The 20,428-nt window shown below is 35.4% G+C and overlaps 1 protein-coding gene across 1 annotated transcript in view; it reads left to right on the top strand.

The window, feature by feature from the left end:
• Positions 1 to 17,063, top strand: part of cfap299 (cilia and flagella associated protein 299) — a 258,827-nt gene extending 241,764 nt beyond the window's left edge. The window contains exons 5-6 of the mRNA XM_088629493.1: positions 14,703 to 14,832; positions 16,622 to 17,063. Coding sequence (XP_088485619.1) covers positions 14,703 to 14,832; positions 16,622 to 16,717 — 226 coding nt within the window. The 3' untranslated portion in view covers positions 16,718 to 17,063. The remainder of the gene's footprint in view (positions 1 to 14,702; positions 14,833 to 16,621) is intronic.
• The last annotated feature ends 3,365 nt before the right edge of the window (positions 17,064 to 20,428 follow it).

Raw genomic sequence — 20,428 nt, forward strand, 5'->3', positions numbered from 1 at the left:
AAGGTGTATGATTTTTAATATGACATTTTCACATCCTATGCTTCTTTTATCTAGAATATTAAAGTTGCTGAGTAATAGGTTACTGAAGTTAAAAGTAAAATAAGTGCTGGTTGAAAATTCCATGATATGCCTGACTGTGCATAATGCTCATAAAATCTTCTAACAATCCTGATATGCAATTTATATTACTTCCTATCTGACAGGTGCATTTTCTAATTCCTCTGGTCTTGTCATACAACTCCTAAATTGACAGAACTAAAATAGTTGGCTCCACCAGCTTTACACTAACCTAACCTATTGCTGAACCTAAGCAGTATGTATGTACTGTATAATTTATGCAGTCAGTTCCTGTATTCAAGTTGTGTCTTAGGCACATTTCTAAGTGCCACATTCCAGAAGAATGTCAAACCCACTACACCAAAACAGTGGTCCTTTAACAAAGGGATTTTACTCTGGAGAGACCTACAGAAGGAATGCTGCCACCACTCATTTAGCATGTTGATCCCTGTATAATATTCCATGTACAAATGAATGATAAGTTACTTTTTAGTGAATTGCACTGTGAAATAATTTTAATGTGCTCTGTAAGAACAGTGGCTCACTGGTTAGTGTTGTTGCCTAGCAGTGGCAGAGGGGTATTATCTGTGTGGAGTATGTTCTCCCCATGATTTCATGGGTTTCCTTTTGGTGCTCTGGTTTCCTCTTCTAGTTCAAAGACATAGTGGTACAGTAGGTTAAGTGGCTTCTGGGAAAATTGGCCCTGGATGTATTGGATAAAGTAGTTAGGAAATGGATGGATGTTATTAAAGGTGCTCAATATATAATTTAATCTTAATGGTAACATATGTTCAATGTGTAATATCATCTATTTTGCATTCTGCTTCTGAAAAGGTCTGTAGAAACCCTGTAGGAAAAATTATTGTTATTTCAATAAACAGCCTGGAATGAGATATGTAAAATGGTACGTATCTTAATGTTAAATCCTTTATAAATCTCCATTCCATTACAGTAAAATTTTAGGCATGTGTGACAGGAATTCCTTAACTGCACATTATTATTTGTTCATCATAAATGAAGTAGGACCATATATTGTACAAGATAGTACCGGATATAAAATAATATTTTGATCTCAAAGTCCTCACCTAATTGTCCTTCAAGATTTCTATACTCGTCCAGTTTTATTCCAGATGTGCTTTAAACAACTCTGATTTCTATTTAATGCTCCATTACGGACTGACCATCTGTTTATACACTCTGACCATTGCTTATCCAAGAATCATTTGGGCAGAATTGTTGCTGTGTCAAGCAGATACAATATCCTACAGAGCCAGCCATCAGTTTAATCTGCTGCACCTACTGAACCTCCTACTGTTCTTCCACATAAGAAACACTACAGGATATGGTTTCTGTAGAAAACATAATGATTATTCCTTGTTTTCTCATTACCTGTGCCTATGAGTTCCATTTTGCTAATCTGCCGTTTTACAAATCTCTGACCTTTTCTTGTGTTTTCTAAAATGTAAAACATGTTAGCAGAAGAAAGAATGAATTTACATCACAGTACCACTTTGTGCACAATTTATGCTTTCAAGATAAACTATTGGCTGCTATGGAATATCATGTAATTCTTTTCCAGGAATAGTTATCTTTTTTATAATGGATGGATATGCAGTATTCATTGATATTGTTTGTAGAAACACTCAAAATGATTTACATTTCATTTCACAATTGTCTTAAAGAAAAAAAAAAGGTTAAAATTGTGTAATTTTCCAATGTGATTTTGTTTTTTAAGAAATAACAAAAGTTTTATTTTTCTTTAATTTGAAATATTTCCTTGCATGCTTCCAGATCATAAAAGTATTCAAAATGTGATTTTTGATAGTTTATTAAATGACTACAGTTTTACAAATGGGAACACAGTGGCTTGCCTGTCAGGAGCAACAAACAAACTACAGTATATTCAGTGTTAAAGTGGTATCAAACATTTCTTCAGATGCTTTTGTTTTCTAATATTCTTAACTAATACATATTCCCTTTATCATAACAGGTGACCTACTTACTCTTAACAAGCACCATAATCCTAATGGCATGCCTTGTAAGATATCCCTATTTTGTATTTTGTAGTTCTTAATTTTCTTCATGTATGTAATATACAGTACAGTATTTGTTTGTGTGAGCATGATATACTTATAAAGACTTGCGATGTACCTGTGTGCCTGGCCTCATTTGTTGTTTAAAAAACTTTACATGTTATATTTTATTAACTTTTAGTATATTCCATATCCTGGTGAGAAACCAGGCACCCCTGCAGCACTGTTCTAACTGGGGTGTTGCGTGATATCCTATCTAAGACAAAAAGTGAAGTTGCTGGCAATGATACATATTTGTTGGCTAGTAACAATATTCAGCATTCTGTGCCGATACGCACATTGGGTGCACATTATAAAATAGATTTTTTTAATAAAATTCAGTGAATTATTTTTCACAGTAGATGTTAGGGTATATTTTAAAAGTTCACAAATAAGCTTTTTTTGGAATGTAAGGATTAAAAAATACATTACAGCAAAAATTGTATTTACTTTTCAGGTATAATATTAATATTTAATAAATATATTTGAGACTGGGAAACCTTATACTACATGTATAGATTATGATAAACTTTGTGAATGAGGCCAACAGTTTCAATTTTGCAGTGACTGCCAGCACTGTAGCACTTTATGCAATCAGATTTTATTATAAACAGATTCCCTGCAATCAGTTTGTATACTTGGAAAAGGGTATTTATATGCAAAAAAATCATAACAGTATTATGGTATCTGTTTATAACTGACCCTAGAGATTATAATAAAGATAGCCTTTTTTGGCACAGAGGTGTTATTAATCACTTGATTTATAACCATAAATTTTGGCCATATGGAAGAATATATATTACACCCTACTGCCTTATATAATGCAGAAAGCTGTATGTATTGGATAATCCCACTTAAAATAAGCTATGATGACAAAATCTTAAACATTTTGAGCACACATCCAGTTATTTATGTATCATTTTCCTGAGCTAACAAGATTTGAAAATCTGCTAAAATTTACTAATGATGAAGATGCATTTTATGTGTAAATGTTTTCTTCAATAAATAGAAACATTTTAAAAAAATTATACATACTGCTCAAATTATTTTACTTTTAATTGATCCCCATTTACTTTGTTTAAAAATATATTACTTTTTAATTATACCAAAGTTAATGTTTTATGTGTGTGAGTTGGTGGGTTGTATTAATGTCTTGGAATTAGCACTGCTGTCTTGCAGTTCCAGGGTGCTGGATTCATTTCCTGCCCTCATTGCTTGTTTATGTAGTCTGCTAAACCCAATCTTCACCTGAAGACTGATTCACAAAACAGGTTTAACTAACTCAGGCTTTTCTCAAGTTATCCGGATAGACTTAACCCAGTATTTGAGTTCAGGTTAATTCACTTTCACAAACTGGCAAAGGCAAACTGAGGTTTGACTTATCCGATTAAAGGAACTCAGATTTCAACAATTTGAGTAACTGTGCATTCATGCCACACCTCAGAAGGCAAAGATGGTTGAGCAAAACCCCAGCAAAAGAAAGTGTGTCTTTATCCAATGATGAATTACAGCTCTTTACGTAAACTATGAGAATAAAATCTGTTGTAATAACAAGAAGCTATAATGTAGCTGCTGCAAAAGCCAGAGAAAACGCCTGGCAAAGAATCACAAATAAATTGAATATGGTTAATTATGACTATGAGCATGCATGTGTTGGCATTATTTAGTCTACATTAATATCATGCTTTGAAGTGTAGCTCCCATTTAAGCTATTGTGTGGTTGTATAATCAATTTTTTATGCAACAGTAATTATGCATTTACAGTAGCTGGACTACAATAGGAGGACCTGATGGAGGGTCAAGACAATATACAAGAATATCATCCGCAGTGGTACTGTAGTTCAATCCTCTGAATTAAAATGTTCCCTAATTTTAATCAACAAGAAGCATGAGCGGAGGAAGATTGGAGGAGGACTCCTCATCATCAACACAATAATGAATGTTTTCCTTTATTAGAATATTGTCTTAAAATTTCTGTGGTATAAATCAAGAATAGATAAGGTGTCCACCCCTCCAAGTTGCAGACATTCTTAAGACAATTTTTTTAGGCAAGAGGTTTATATTTTAACTGTACATTGTTGCTGTGAATTGGTTGTTTTTTTTTTAAAAAGCAGGCAGTGTTTGGCTTTAATGAGGATGTCTTTGCAGTTCAGAGACACTATTATATTAGGAAATGCTGCGAGAAATGTTTAGATCACGGTGCATATGTACAGGGAACAGAAGCTACATTGACAATGGATAGAATTAAATATAATAACATAAGTAGTTAGTAGTTATTTCATGAAACTCCTGTGTGCGGATATAGGATGTGTTCAGCAGTGAGGCAGAGCTATCTAAAGAGAGTGACACATTGCCTCGGTAACCACAGCTGAGTGGAGTTTAAAAGCTAATGAGACTCAGCTGTGGGAGTTCTTTAAGAGCACACCGATCACTTCCAAGGGAAGAGATCAAGCCAAGACCTAAGTCTTGTGCAAGCTACAGGCAAGAGAGGACATGGGAGATCAGATCCCTGTCACGACCCTCTTCCTACCCCTAGAAGGCGCTCCACCTTTCTGTCTTGTTTCTTGCTTCCCAGTGCCTGTTTTTGTTCTTCTTGTGCAACTGGTAGAGGTGTGCTATTTATTTCCAGTCTGTCCTGCCCTCCTCACTCAGCATTGGGATCAGATGTCGTGAGACTCGCCTCACCTAGTTGCCCTTCGTCCGCTGCCTGGGGGCTCTTGTCTCTTCCCCGACTCCATCCAATACCTTGAGCCCAGAGCGAACCCCCTCATTTGCTCCATTCCTGCCACTATGCATAGGGTGTTCCCGTTCCGCCAGTCTCTCCACAGCTAGCCTCTGGCTCCCAAGACAATCCCAGTATGCTGAGGTTCGGCTGTGAGAGAGCCAGGCCAAAGCAGTTACGAGGGTGCTGTTACGAGAGCACATCTGCTTTACAGTTCTGAGAGAAAAGGCAGACTGGTGGACACAGCTAAGCCCCAATTAAGGTCATAGAAACTGAGTGACATTTCCGGAGGAAACTGGATATAGTTGTTGGAGTCTTTATACTGTGCAGTAGTGAAAGGAGCCAAAATACTTAAACTGGCTGTTGTAGTGAGAGAACAGGACTGTTCATTGTGTCCACTGTTTGAGTGTACAGTACATGTGAGTCTGTCAGAGTGTGTATGCAAGAGTATCAGGTGCAGTAGAGGGACCATCTCCCAGGAACTACAGGATATCAGGGGACAGAGTGGGGCTGCAGACCATCTGGTGGTGGATGGGCACTGGGAAGGTGCACAGGCAAATGCATGAATGTATAAAAGCAGTGGTGGCTGAGCACAGAGAAGATGCGCTGGCAGCTATGGCATAAGAGTGAGGTACCAGTGCTGTAGGTGTGAGTGTTTAGTTAGGGAAAATGTGTTGAGTCTGAGCACGATTAGTGAAATTCATTAAGAGACTCAGTGTGTATAGTTAGAGTGAGAAGTCTGGGCATGAGAGTAAGGCAGTGCAGCCTCTCAGTGTGTGTGAGGCCCTGCCTGGTGGCTATAGAAGGTCATCAGCTGGAGGCAGACCTGGCAGACCTGGCAGCTTGTGGCATGACTGGTTGTGAGAAGACCAGTACTTGTCATAGTGTAGAGAAGTGTGACAAAAAGTTCCCCGGCAGTCTACAAGCTGCATGTCCCTCATTCCAGATACACCTGTTCATGATCAAGGTGGAGCCACTTCCACTGTGATGTCACTCCTGTTTGGAGGTATTTAGTAATGTATGGCCAGGAAATGTTATGAATTCACACAACTGTTTCAATGCAAATGGCATTTTCTTTATTATATATCACACTGTTGCTTTAACAAAGTCCTCTGAGACACAAAAACAGTAAACAACTTCACCAGTCACAAGGAATCTCAGCAAAATGCATGAGTTTCTTTTAATGCTTAGCTATGAGCAGTATTAACAATGTGTGGGCTTTAGAGATCCTGAATGTGAAGTATACTTTATTTGCTGAAACAATATCTTTCAAATAAAATCATTAGCAAACTGTAAAGAGCAATCTTTAAACTTGTTGTTTGCACAAAGCTGTAATTTTAACTTGATACTGGATCCTTGAAGAAAGGTGACATCATTTTTTGTTAAGTTTAACTTAACCTCCCTTCGAGCAAGTTAAGAATAGAGGATATATTGCTTTGGTTACTTAACTGGATAAAATTCAATCTTGCTTTGTAAAATAAAATCCTTTTGGCAACATGTTTACAAAAGTTACCCAGTTAACTGATTAATCTCACTTCATGAAACAACCCTTTTGCTTCTTTGCTTTGACTGCTTCCCCTATAATCTTTTTCCAGAGGAAGATGGTTCCTTCATAACTTGAGTAATTTTGCTACCTCTCTGCAACCAGTTATTCTGCAAACAAATGAATCATCTAGTGTAGACATAGATACAATTAGCTGTATGATGACACCAAGAAAGTATATAGCAAATGTCAGATTATTTGACTGGCATATTTCAAATTTCAACACATAAATGTACAATATATATTGTATGGGTAATATAGAAGATAAAAATTATATTATTCACAGCCAAATGCCTACAACTTTTGTATACAATTTTATATATATTTTTATCTCAAACATAAACTTTAAAAGAAATCAAACTTTGAGTTGAAATGACTTGACTAAGATGCACTTATGTGCATCACAAATGGCCTCCATTTTGCACATCTTCTTATATTTTTTGTTCATGCTTGATGAATAGTAACATATGGCTAATATAGCCAAGGAGCTCATCAAAAGAAAATCTTAGAAAGTCTAAGTAAAATCTCAGACTGGCCATGCCAATCTCCAGATTTAAAACTAAGTGAGCATTCAGCTTAGATGCTTAAAAAAACTTATATCAGATTACCGCAAGAATAGCAAGAACTCAAAGGGGCTGCACCAAAACCCCTGAAATGATTAAAGTTTGCTGAGCTCAGTGAGTCACAGACTCAATCAAATACTGACTTTTATGCTCCAACATTTACTTAAGGTGAAAGCATTCCACTACAAAGTTTTTTTGTTACAGTATGTTCAATGTATTCAAGGAATAATCTGAAAATAAAGTGCACATTACATGGTACTTTCACATTACTCTCATAATCACAAATATAAATTCCTTGACTATTAAAATAACAGTTTTGACTTTGCTGTTCCAATTTATGTTTCTGCCATCACGGATACAATTCCAAAACATCTAAATGCAAACCAGTACTCCCACTCTCATTGATAGCTGTTTATTAGTGGGAAACATACTGTAGATGCTACCACACCCATCTGTCTTTTGGAAAACATGTTTCCATTTTATTCCAGATTTTCACAGTTCTCAGACAGTAGCTATGTACTGTATGGGTGTGTTATGGACCAGCACAAGAATTTTCATTGAACCAACCACAAACCACAACAAAATGTGGCAATCTCTTACAGTGTGGGTTGCAGTGCAAGCAGTGGTATGGTTACAGTTGGTGGTCTGTGATGAAACTATAAATTCTGTTCATCAGGATTCTTCTAGAAAGAAATGGTGCTTATCCATACCATTGATAATCTGTTGAAATCTGTTGTTGTTGTTTTTTGTGGAAGACAGCTGCTCATGCACTAAAAAGTGTAAACTCTTTGTTTCAAAGCCCAAGCACAGGTAAGGCATTTTTGGTGGTCTTGGTGATATGTAAAGACTATAAACATGATCCATGGTTCAGTTATTAACAGTTATGGACAGTTTTTCTGTTCCTTTTTTAAAGCGTAAATGTAACATTATTTCTTCCAATATTTCGATGGCAAAATAGAAATCAAGGTAAATTATATTACTAGATGTATATTATATTTGATATTACTATTTTAACATTGTTGTATTTTTAGACAAAGATACATGCAGGGGTAGATCTTGCAATTACAAATGAAGTGGAACAGCTGTAAGCAGATAAAACCACATCCATCCATCTTTGGAGCTGCTGTATTGACAAACAAGAAAACCACAAAATACTGATTTGATGTGAGTCTTCAAGAACATTTTTAATGAAATAGTTAAATTCAAGAGTACCTGAAACAAATTTAATGAAAAAAGGCTGTAGGAGTGGCAGCTATGGAAACTAAAAACAAGGTCATTTTATGAAATACATGGAAATACAAACAAGCTTATCCAGAACAGGGTAAGCACTACAGTCTGTAAAATGTGGTTAGAGTCTATACTGGATTCTTACTGTGACCAGGATTAAAATAATTAAACTATTAACCAGGAACAGGTAAGTTTGTGAAGCTTGCTTCAGCAATGTTATGTTTTGCTTCCTACACAACAATAACTCTTGGGATTTGCTGTGTACCTGTGAGAAATTTCTCCAATCCATGATAACTCTCTTGTAAGGTACTTTGGATTTTATAGCATGTACTGTAACACAAGCTAGTAACACTTGATCTCCACTGCCTCTGGAATTGTGGCAAAGAGATTCCAGACAACTATTTTATAAAACAGAAAAATATTTTCCAATTCCAAATTATTTTTTACATAATTTTCTCTTTGCAATATTTCTGAGAGAGCCTGAATACAGAAATATTACTGCAGTTACCTTGAAAATGTTAAGGTTATGAAGTCAGAAGTGTTTAGATTCAAGGAATATATTTATTGCTTAAGTTCAAATAAAATATGTAACATATCTCATAAGAAATCACAACAAAAACAAACCTTCTCAAGAAACCTTCACTGACAGCCAAGTGAGGGAAATACTTCAAATCATACGCAACTGAATGAAAGCCTCCAATTATCTTTTTTTATAATATATTCCACTTTATTGGTTTATTTTTCCAGTCCTATATAATTGACAATACATATAAAGTATGCATTCTTTGTTATATCTTCATTGTTCAGGTGCCTAATGTATTCAATACATAATGATATTCTAAAGAACATAGTGGAATATTCTGGAATTAGAGCAAGTGAAAAAAAAAACTGTGAGAAACAATGAACAGTTTATGGACCTTGCTAGAATAAAACATCAAAAAGGACATTAAATTTTTAAAACACTAATATTTTAGAAACTATACCTGTAAAGAGGTAGGGGTGTAACCCCGGCATCCTGGCCACATTTCCCATTGGCCCTTACCAATCATGGCCTCCTAATAATCCCCTTCTATGAACTGGCTTCATTACTCTGCTCTCCTTCCCACTGATAGCTGATGTGTGGTGAGCGTTCTGGCGCACTATGGCTGCCGTTGCATCTACCAGGTGGATGCTGCACATTGGTGGTGGTGGAGGGGAGTCCCCATTACCTGTAAAGTGCTTTGAGTGGAGTGTCCAGAAAAACGCATTAGAAACAGTGTACTGAAGCATCACCATTCCATTGTAGTAGAGCTGAGTGAAATATGCAAAAACAGTGGGCAGACTCTTTGGGGGAGGTTGGAATGTCATCTACAGATGCCACATCTTGGTTAAAAAAGTAATAGATCTGTAAGTGCAATATACGTAACTAATGATTAAGCATTGTTTTTGATTAGTTCTACTCAATAGTGGGTGTGAATACTTTTTACCATGACTGTGTATTGTGATAGAAATGACAGGTTCAGGCAAGATAGGAGATCTTGTATGTTCTGCATTCTCCAGAAAGCTATGGGGAATTACCTATCACACTTAGTAACTTGAAAAGTTAGTGGAAGACAATTAGCTGGATGACGTTAGAAACAGGAAGCAGAGGAGGAGAGCAGACCTTCTGCAAATGGATTGTACCAGATGGATAAGGGAGAAGTAAGCAATCAATCAACTGGACACCATTGGACTATTAAACACCACATTTGTTTTTAGATTGTTGTGATTTTAAAAATGATTCAGTTACCCAGGTATTATAGAGGCACTTTTGTAGAAGGAGTCATGGTAGATTTCTGAGAAGAGCTTGTTTGTGTATGTTTTATTTGATTTAGATTTGTTTTGCATTCAATGTATAATAAAGGGCATGTTTTAACTTATAGCTGAATAAAAATAGAAACTGCATACCTTTGTGTCCATTAAAGTTGCCTTATACCTTTCCATGGACTCAGTCAAAATAATCAGGCAGAGGAAGGTTCTCAGAAAGAAGCCTTAAAGAATGAGACTCTCTTGGCTCTTGCCTTATGACAGCCCTTACTTCCATGGCAGATATGGTCCAGGAGATGCACACAGAAGTGTGGGAGAAAGAATGGATGCTGGCCCTATTATATTTGTCCTGTATGTAGTACGGTCACAATGCACAAACCTGCCCTCATGAGAAAGAGAGAGGACATGAAGTCGGAAACAAGAGAACTACAGCATATGAACATGAATATGATGATAGGAATGCTTGAGGTCCAAGCATTACCTAAAAAAGAAAGGTCACACAATACTTAGTTATACATTACCAAGTTACACCAAGTTATAAACCATTGTTTTAGACTTTGATATATGTGATCTTTGGCACTTAAAAAAAGACTGTAAAGTATGTCACTGTTTTTCGTGTAGAAATTATTTAAACTATTTTTCTGTCTCAATTTTTGGTGCAGCATATTTCCTCCCCCGAGATATTTCTAATCCTTATATGTGATCACACAGGTTCTATACTCATTTGATTAATCCTCATTTTTTCTAAGAGGTTATTATTTTATTGGAAGCTGTTGTACTGCTTTTACTTTAAATCTAGAACAGCCTTATGTCATGCCCTCTGCAGCCAGAGGGCGCTCCTACTCTGCCAGTCCACGTTTTTTCCATTCCGACATCTGTGACAGAATGCTGAGCGAAGGTGAATGAGAGACCCAGAAATATATAGCCCCAGAGAGAGAGACACCGGAAGGTCTCGCTCCTGACGCCCATACAAATAAGTGAGCTGCACAGCACTGGGGGGAGGAAAAACCTCATTTAACTGAAAGGAAACTTCCGGGAGTCCACGGCTGAGAGCTGCCCCCTCCTCCAGGGTATAAACCTTTATTGGGTAGAGGAAGGGGGGGTCAAGGAGAGCTCCGGAAACTTAAAACAAAAAAAAGACAAGTACACAAGCACAAACAGCGATAGAAATAAACCTGGGAGACCAGGGTAACAAACCACAATAAACAAATAGGAACCAAGAGTTCCACAACACAGGGGTCAGGGGGACCAGAGAGAAGGGGAAACCAGGAAGTGAAAAAAACAAAACACCAAGCAAAAAACAAAAATAAAAACACAAAAACCTGGGAAAAATACCACAGACTAGGCAATAGGCACGTTCAGATTCTATCACTGATATCGGACAACCCGAGGAAAGCCAGGCCACAGCCCGCTCACAGGCACGGATGACCGGAGTGATATCCAGCAATAAGAATGGAGGAACGGCAAAAAAGGCTCACTAAACTAACGCTGATATCGGCAGAAGACAACCCGAGGAAAGCCAAGCCGCAGCCCACTCACAGGCATGGATGTCAGGAAGGTGATATCCAGCAATTAGAATGGGAGAGGAAAAAAGGTTCACACCCTATTGCTGATATCAAAGTGGACAACCTGAGGGCCAGCTCAACATTCAATCACGGATGCCGGAATGACAACCCGAGGAAAGCCAGGCCGTAGCCTGCTCAAAGGCACAGGAGTCGGAAAAAAGCATCCCACGATTAGAATAGGAGAGCTGAGAGAAAAAAAAGCCCATTTAAAAAAACTGTGGAAAAACAGTTGGAAGGGACGAACCATGGAATGTCAGGAGAGCAGAAAAAGACCCATATGCATAGCGGCGTAACGGGGGATTAGCCTGGGTTCAGCAGTTCAGGAGTCTAATAGAAACCAATGCCCTCAGGCAGCGGACGTGGGACGACAAGGTGCTAGGCGGGTCCCGGGACATCCGAACATCAATGCTGAGCCAAGGTGAATAAGAGACCTGGAAATATATAGTGCCAGAGAGACACCGGAAGGACAGCAAAGCACAGGAAACTATGGACAGGACAGAGTAGGAGCGTTCTCTGGCTGCAGTGACTGTGTTTGAATCTGAAGCCTGGAAGAAATGTGATCACTCGTGGGAATGTTGTCGTCTCTAGGGTCAGCTGTGGTCTGCAAGCCGCTGCCAATCTGGGCATGACAATTATCTTTTACTTTGTGAGCCCAAGGGCAGTACTGTTTCCCATTGAATGGGTCCAGTCAATGCTAACCTACTGGTAATTTGGAAGGTCAAAGAATCATAAATTTCAGAATCTTCCACATTTTTGGAATAATATACTCCTGCTAACTCTTAAGCTCTTTACCTTCCCTGGTCTTTAAGCATCATTTGTGATATCATTGATGACAATTGCCTGTGTATATTTCAGGATCTGAGAGAGAGTCACTTGATCTCTATTATCAGCATCTCAGACGTCTCAGTTCTTCATGCCGACAGGTTTTACTTAATCAACCCATCCAGTGGCTGATACATTGCTACTAAATCCACCATACACATCTAACTTCTTCTGTGTGTGTCCTTCTTCACAAGTGTAAAATAAACCCTCAGATAGAAAGTTTTACATGGGCTAGAGACGTAGATTAGCTGGATTAAAATCTAATCCAGTAGATTTGTACATATTTTTATATATTGTATATATATATTGTTTTCTAATGTAAAAATATTAAAATATAAAAATTGTAACCAAATATGATCTTAAAAATAATGGAATCTCTTAAATGTAATACTAGAATATTACATTTATGTAAAAAAAAGAAAAAAAATATAGATGGAATGAAAGGACATCATTCTATAATTGTTCAGTTACAAAGATATATACTGAGGAAAGCAGGTTTAAACATTTTTTTCTATATTAAAACATTCCAGTAGGCTAATCACACCTGTTTATTTAAAAATATGGTAATCATAAATCTGTCTGTATAATACTAAAATTAGTGAATCAGTGTTAAAAAATATGTAGATGTTTAAAGATTTGTATACCAATGGTCCTGGTGAAGACAGTAGTATCAAAGAGCTGTTGCCCTGAAGCCTTGGAGGCAAGGTGTTGAAAAATTCTACTCCCTAAAACAAAACCCAGTTATTTTGGTGTAGGAAAAGGATATTGAAAATTTAGTCCAATTTTTCTTTTTGGCAGATATTCATTGAGACGTTGGCATGGAGAAGAGCCTTTTCTTGAATTAGTCCTATAAAGTTTGTTCAGTCAAAAAACGGTTATGAAGAAGAATGTTATCTTAAGAAACTGTAGTGTTTTTCACATGTTCTTCAACAGCCTCCAAACCTTTAAAAAGATAAGGCAGATTGCGTGTGTGAGAGCAACTCAAACTACATACTGTATGAGGGTGTAACCTTGACAAGTGGAAACATTTCACTGAAGGAAAAACAATGGTTGCACTTTCATTTGTAACAGCATTTCAGCAACTCCCTTTTTGTTTTTTGTTTTTTAAACTGCAATTGTAGAAATAGTAGAATGTTAATTTAAATGTAGGGGATTAATTCCACCTTATCTTAATTTATTTTAATTATTTATACAGTATTTATATTTGCAATAAAATATTTAACCCACTTGTTATGCAGAAAACATGAACACAGCATTCAGTATATCTATCAAATTCTGTATGATATTTGGTGTATTTTAACAGTATGTATTTTTCAGCATGGAATAAACCTTTACTTGTTGCTTAAAATCATGTTTTATAGCTATAAAGCATAACTATTCATACTATTATTTTATTATCATCGTTGTTATTAATTTAAAATATATCTAGATTAACATTAAGGAAATGTAATCCTAACCTTGGATATTGTATTCATAGTGTATTTCATTATTATACAGTAATTAAAACCTTCTCACTGTTATTTTCCTTTAACTTTGGCCCTCCTACATACTTGTGCTATTACACACTGTTGTTTTCCAACTTATGTCAATATAGGTAAGTGGAAAAGGAAAGGAGGATTGAATCAGATGCCATAAATTAATTTTCAATTTACTTTGGAACCTAGATCTTTAAACAAATTAAATTTCTTATAACCGGAGCTTTAACCTTTTTCCTGGCTTTTTTGTGAGATTCAAAATTATTTGTTATCAAATTGGAAACAGCCTCACCATTTTTTTCTTTTTTAGCATTTGAAGTGCCTCTACTTAGCAAATATAGTCAAAATAGGCTGAGATTTTCCAAGACTGTTGTATATTTTATCATATTTAAAAGGATTGTTGAATAGGATGTTGCAAACACAAAGAACCATACAATGTGCACTACTGTACATACATAGAGAGAACATTTAAATATAAGGAATATTAGATAGAAGTTCCTTTTACAGTAAGGATGTGTTCCAAGTACTGTAAATAGTAAACTACACCATGGAGTCTAGCTCTATACCAAGTATTGAAGGAGTAGAAGTTACTAGCTTAGTGTATAACCTAAACATTTCACTTAAAAACATACCATATTTTATATATTTAATAATAACATAAATCTTGCATTTTATGTTGCCATGCTTTATATAATAATAATAATAATAATAATAATAATAATAATAATAATAATAATAATAATAATTATTATTATTATTATTATTATTATTATTATTATTGTTGTTGTTATTATTATTATTATTACAGCTGCTGCTTTCTACATGGTTTACCAAGTGCATTTTGAAACACATCTTTTGTATTCTTTGACAGTTTCTACAACTGGGAAACCCATGTTTCTACATCAAATCCCAGTCCAAACTACCAGGTGATGGCAGAGAATTCAAATGGGTTGCTTTTTAAGAACAAAAGAGACAGAAAAATACTGAATGTGGATCCAAAGGTACAGTAACTCAGAAGCATGTTTGTGCAAGACTGACATATGCTATGAAAGATGTTTGAGACCTACACTGCCACGATTATTTATTGATTCCAAGCACAATAAATGATAAAGAAATAATCAACATAGTTTTAAAAAAAACACTTTCTGGTGAACCAGTTAAAACAGTATATTATGCTATAGATTTTATTTAGACTGTCTATAACTAACAGTACTTCTACATTTTCATTTTAGAATTTCTATTATTTATTTTTATATTTTCTTATTGACTGTTAAAACAGTGAACTTGTAAAATTTACAATATATGATGAAGACATCAATATGATATTTTCCATTAGAATGAAAGGGAATCAAGTTAAGTATAAACTCTACTTTTATTGATCAAATCTCAATAGGCAGGGCAGGAGAGGCAAGGGTAGAAACCCAAAGAACCGTTACAGATACATCACTAATTCATCCATCTATTTTCTAACCAAGGTATCCAATACATGGTCATGGGGGAGCTAGACCCTATTCCAGCAAGCAATGGGCACAAGGCAGGATACACCCTGAATGGGTTGTCTGTCCATCACAGGGCAGACACAGAAGCAAACATGCACATACTTACACTCATAGCCAAGTTTCCTAGAAGCCCAATTAACCTATAGGAGGAAACTGGAGAATTCTGAGGAAAGTCACGAGAACATGGGCAGAACATACACACACCACAAAGATAGCAGTTCTTGAACTCAGTGCCCCACAGCTGCAAGACAGTGATGTTAACCACTATGCCACTGTACCAGCAAACAGTACTTCAATAATGTTTTAAGTAACATTATGTAATTAAATAACTTCCATAAAATATTGATGCTACCTAAAATCACTTACAAAAATATTTTAGAGATATTTTCATTATTGTAAAATTCTTTAAATTCTGTATTTTATTGAGAATGCAATACAGCACATTAACAAAGAATGAGGCAAGGACTTTTCATTAACATACATTATAGCATAATGTGTCAAAAGATTTAATTTAGCCTTTGTAAGAGAACAAGACTACATGAGAAAAATGTAAGTTTTCAGTCAGTCAGTATTAAACTATAGAGAATATACTAAAAGACTGTGATTCAAAGAAATGTATTTGTGGCTTTTAATAGTGAGCAATAATACTTAGGTTAGCTAGAGTAACAGTGTTTAATTATATGTGCTCTCTGTAAGCAAACCGATATATGGTAACAGTAACAGAAACAGAGCAACTAGGCTAATTATGATATATGGCTAAATAGTTAGGTAAGTGCTGCTTACTGTTATTGAGTAGTAATGCATTACATTTCTTTACAAAAAAAAAAGAAAAAAGCAAGAAACTTTTAAACTCATCATTGAAAATTACTGTCCTTGCACATACAGTAGGATCCAATAAAGCAATAATAACCTTAGAACATTTAAAGGCCAGAAAAAAAAAAACAAGAAGACTCGACACTCTCATTTAAAGACAGGTGTCGGTAAGATTCAGATCTGTAATTTTTAAAATGTAAATGCTGTTTTTTTTGTTTTACACCAGTACTCCAGTATTTTAGACAAACATCCGTAATAAGCTTTTACAGGTGAGAAAGTGAATCCTCATGTTGCTTGCAGCCACTCCTCACCAGGTGTGGAGACTAATAAAAAGAATGCAAATCCATGAAACTCCTAATAGTAACAAAAGGGAAATTATCACTTCTAAATGAGGATTATAGTCTTTGTGTAAACAAAAGCATCTCTGAAGACTGGAAATAAACTGAAACCTTTTTTGTTTCCTTTTTTCACTTTCAAGGCATCACCTGGTGATAATTCTGCAAGAACACCAATCCAATCAGACCTCTACATTCAAGTTGTCATTTATGATCACATTACTAGGAGGAAAACTTAAGGTTCCTGTGATTAGATTTTCCAATACCATCCATTAACACATTATGAACCAATCAAATTAAAAATGTGGTGATAAGCTCGAGAAGCCTTCCATTTAATATGTACTGAAGCAATTTAAAACACAACAAATGAAAATTTGAAACAACAACATGTGTTATGTTTTAATTCCTCTTATTATGCATGTAAGTTCACTGAAGCCTTCTTTTCGTACACAGTGTCTATTTTTAACAAAACATACACATTTTTAGGAGCTGAAATATTATAAAACATACAGGTTTTTAAATGACTGACTTAATGTCTGTTGAATTGTTATTTTCTGAAAAGTAATAAAAATGTTCAAAATATTATTTGTCATAAATGAAGATTATGTGCATTAAAAAAAATATTTTTCCTTTCATGCAACTCACAAGAGATGTGTGTGACTGTATTGAGGTTTTTATGTCTGATGCTCAGTTTAGTATTATAATAACTCTGATATAACTCTTTTCATTGCCTAAATGCAAGATCTGACTAAAATCAGGCTCTATGCAAGCTGCTAATTGTTCGTATTCCCTTCAGAATGCTGCCTACTTTTATTTGGATTCTTAAAAGAAATTACTTAGGAAATAGTCACCTGATTTATGCAACGTTTTCACTTTGAAATGTGTGTTCTATTTATATATACAAATTAAGGGGGTAAATACAGCTTTTGATACATCACACAGGCTGCAGGAGATTCTTCTGAATTGCAATACTTTTTCCAGTTTTGCAAAGAAGTGAGATGGTCTTGCATATTTCAAAGACTATTTTTTTTTATTATTTTACATATCTGCCACTCAATCAAGTGTTGAACATTAGAAACTTAAGTTTACAAAAAACAGCTTGGAATTATATGTTCCTACATTTAAGAACATACGTATTGGGACAGTGAAGTCAAAATTGCTATTTTTGCTGTATACTCAAACAACTTGGATTTGAGATGAAAAATAAATATGAGACAAAAGTACAGAACGTAACCTTTTATTTCTGAATATTTCTGTGTTTATATATTATACCATTTTACACTAAAAGACATTTTTGTGTTGAATCTCCCATTTCAGTTGACCTTAAGAATTGGGATAATTGACCACCAGGTGTTTCTTTGTGGTGAGGTGATTCCTTTAGTGTCTGCCTTTGGTAGACACTAATCAGTAGGCCTAAGCCAACATGAAGACTAGAAAACTGTCTATAAAAGAAAAGCAAGAATTTGGAAGCAGAAAGAAACAAAAAATAAATGAGAACTATAGCACAGAAACCGTGTATAGCAAAATAAACAATCTGTAATATTTTGAAAAACAGAAACCACTAGTGTACTTAGCATTCTGCAATGGCAAGGTTGGCAGATGAAAATAACTGCTGTTGATAACAAAAAAAAATATCACAGGTGTAAAGAAACTCTAAAACAACTTTTACAGTGCATGGGTGAAGGTACCACAAACTACTGCTTTCAGAATACAATAGAATAAAATAGAATGGCCAAATTACAATTTAAAAAGTACAGTAATAAGGCAGTAGAGTTCTGCAACAAAGTGTTATGGAGAGATGAGAACCTCTACCATAATGTATGGTACCATAACCTCTACCAAAATAAACCTCTACCAAAGTGTTAGCAAGGTGTAAATATGGAGAAAGGAACGAAATGCAGACAATCCATTTGTGAAATATGGTGGAGGTAGTGTCTTGGCTTAGTGTCAGAGGCTTGCATGACCGCCTCTGGAACTGGCTCTTTATCTTTATTGATGATATAATAAATGATTATAGCTTAAGATGTTTCTGTACTCTTCTTGTCTGCCTACAGTATGTACAAGAAAAACATCCAGACTCATTGGCTGGCGCTTCATTATGCAGTAAGACAATAATATGAAACAAACTGTCAATGCAACCAAGGAGTTCATCAGGGGGAAAAAGTGGAAGTGCTTAGACTGACCAAATCAACCTCCTGATTTAAATACCATCGAGCCAATATTTCACATGCTGAAAAGGAGACTGAAGTCAGAAACCCCCAAAACAAACAGCAACTCAAAATGGCTGCAGCAAAGGCTTGGTAAAGCATCACAAATGAACAAAGGTGATGTTAATGAGTCACACGCTTGATGCAGTTATTGCATATGAAGGATTTGCAACCAAAAACTAAGTTTTAATTTAAGTTAATTTGTCCCAATACTTATGGTCACCTAAAATGGAGAATGGATTAAAAAATAGGTATTATTCTAAAATGTTAAACTATACATATATGAGCATAAATACCCAGAAAAGGGTGAAATTCTGTACTTTTGCCTTATATTATTTTTTTTCATCTGAAATTCAAACTGCTTGAGAATACAGCAAAATAAACATTTTGATTTCAATATCCCAATACCCATGGATGGCACTGTTTATGCTGTACATACAGTAAAACACATGGATTCAGAATAAATACTGTATTAGGGAGAAAATAAGATACATTCTGTCTTACTTAAGAATATGCAGTAATACATATGATTCCACACAGTTGATTCCTTGAAACATTTGGATTGCACAACATCTTATCCTTTTTATCTTTATTTACTTTAGATGATATGTTACAGTCAAGGCAAAGCCTCTTGTTATCTGGCCATGGCATTTTGATTACATTACAATACAGGCTTCAAGAGGTGGGTAGCAAGTTTGGTTTCACCCATATTCAAACTTGATTGTTTTATCATGGCCAAAAGTTATTTATGTGGTGCAATACCTCTAAAGAAAGTGCCCAGTTTTTACTACCAGAGTTGAAGCTACACATGTACTGGCCATTCACTCACCTAGCAAGAAGCAGATGTTTCTTTGAAAGGGGAAATCAACAAAATGTTTCTTCAACAGGATTTACAATCTATTATCAGAATTACTCTTATTTATCTTATTTACTCTTATTTCTGTTGAGGGTTACAGCCTATCACATACAGTATGCATAGGTTGACACCCAGGATGGGATTCCAGTCCATTCCAAGACACATATACACAACACAGTGACAATTTAGAGACATCAATTAGCATAAGCAGCATATCTGTACAAGGTGGGATGAAATCAAAATACTCTGTGGAAGCTTACTCATGGGGAGAACATTCAAAATCCACACAGAATGTATTACAGTCGAATCAATCCAGAATCTCTGAGCCCAAAATCTGTGAGGCAGAAAAGCTAACTGCCCACATTGTGCTACCCCAATCTAGCTTTTATTTTAATAAATGCTAATAATGAACACCAAATGTATTGTGTATGATGGGGACATGCAGTACATTCTTAATTTTAACTATCTGTCTATCTGGGAAAGTAAAGAAACAAACTGATGCCATGTGAAAGAATAATAATATGAAAAGGAGCAATATGTTTCTTCCATTATTAATAAAAATAAGTTAGCAGGCTTACTTCACCTGCCTTTTAAAAAACTTTATTTTTTACTTTATGGCAGGGTGATCACATCAGTCTTTCCTTGCATTATATGAAATTACATGTACTGTACAGATTTGTAACATTTTCAATTTTTGTTCTTGTTAAAAGGAAAGGTTCATCTTGCAAAGTAAGACTTCATTAAACCAATGAAAAGGTATCATTGGTTACCAATGAAAAGGTATCGTCTTTGCAAGGGACCACTGAAATTTCACATAAGACCATATACAAGTATTAGTCAATGTTTAATGCGACTATTTTTTTCCTCACAGATTTCTCTAACACTAA

This window comes from Lepisosteus platostomus, chromosome 4 (genome assembly GCF_059453375.1).
Source record: "Lepisosteus platostomus isolate fLepPlt1 chromosome 4, fLepPlt1.hap1, whole genome shotgun sequence".
NCBI classification, from domain to species: domain Eukaryota; kingdom Metazoa; phylum Chordata; class Actinopteri; order Semionotiformes; family Lepisosteidae; genus Lepisosteus; species Lepisosteus platostomus.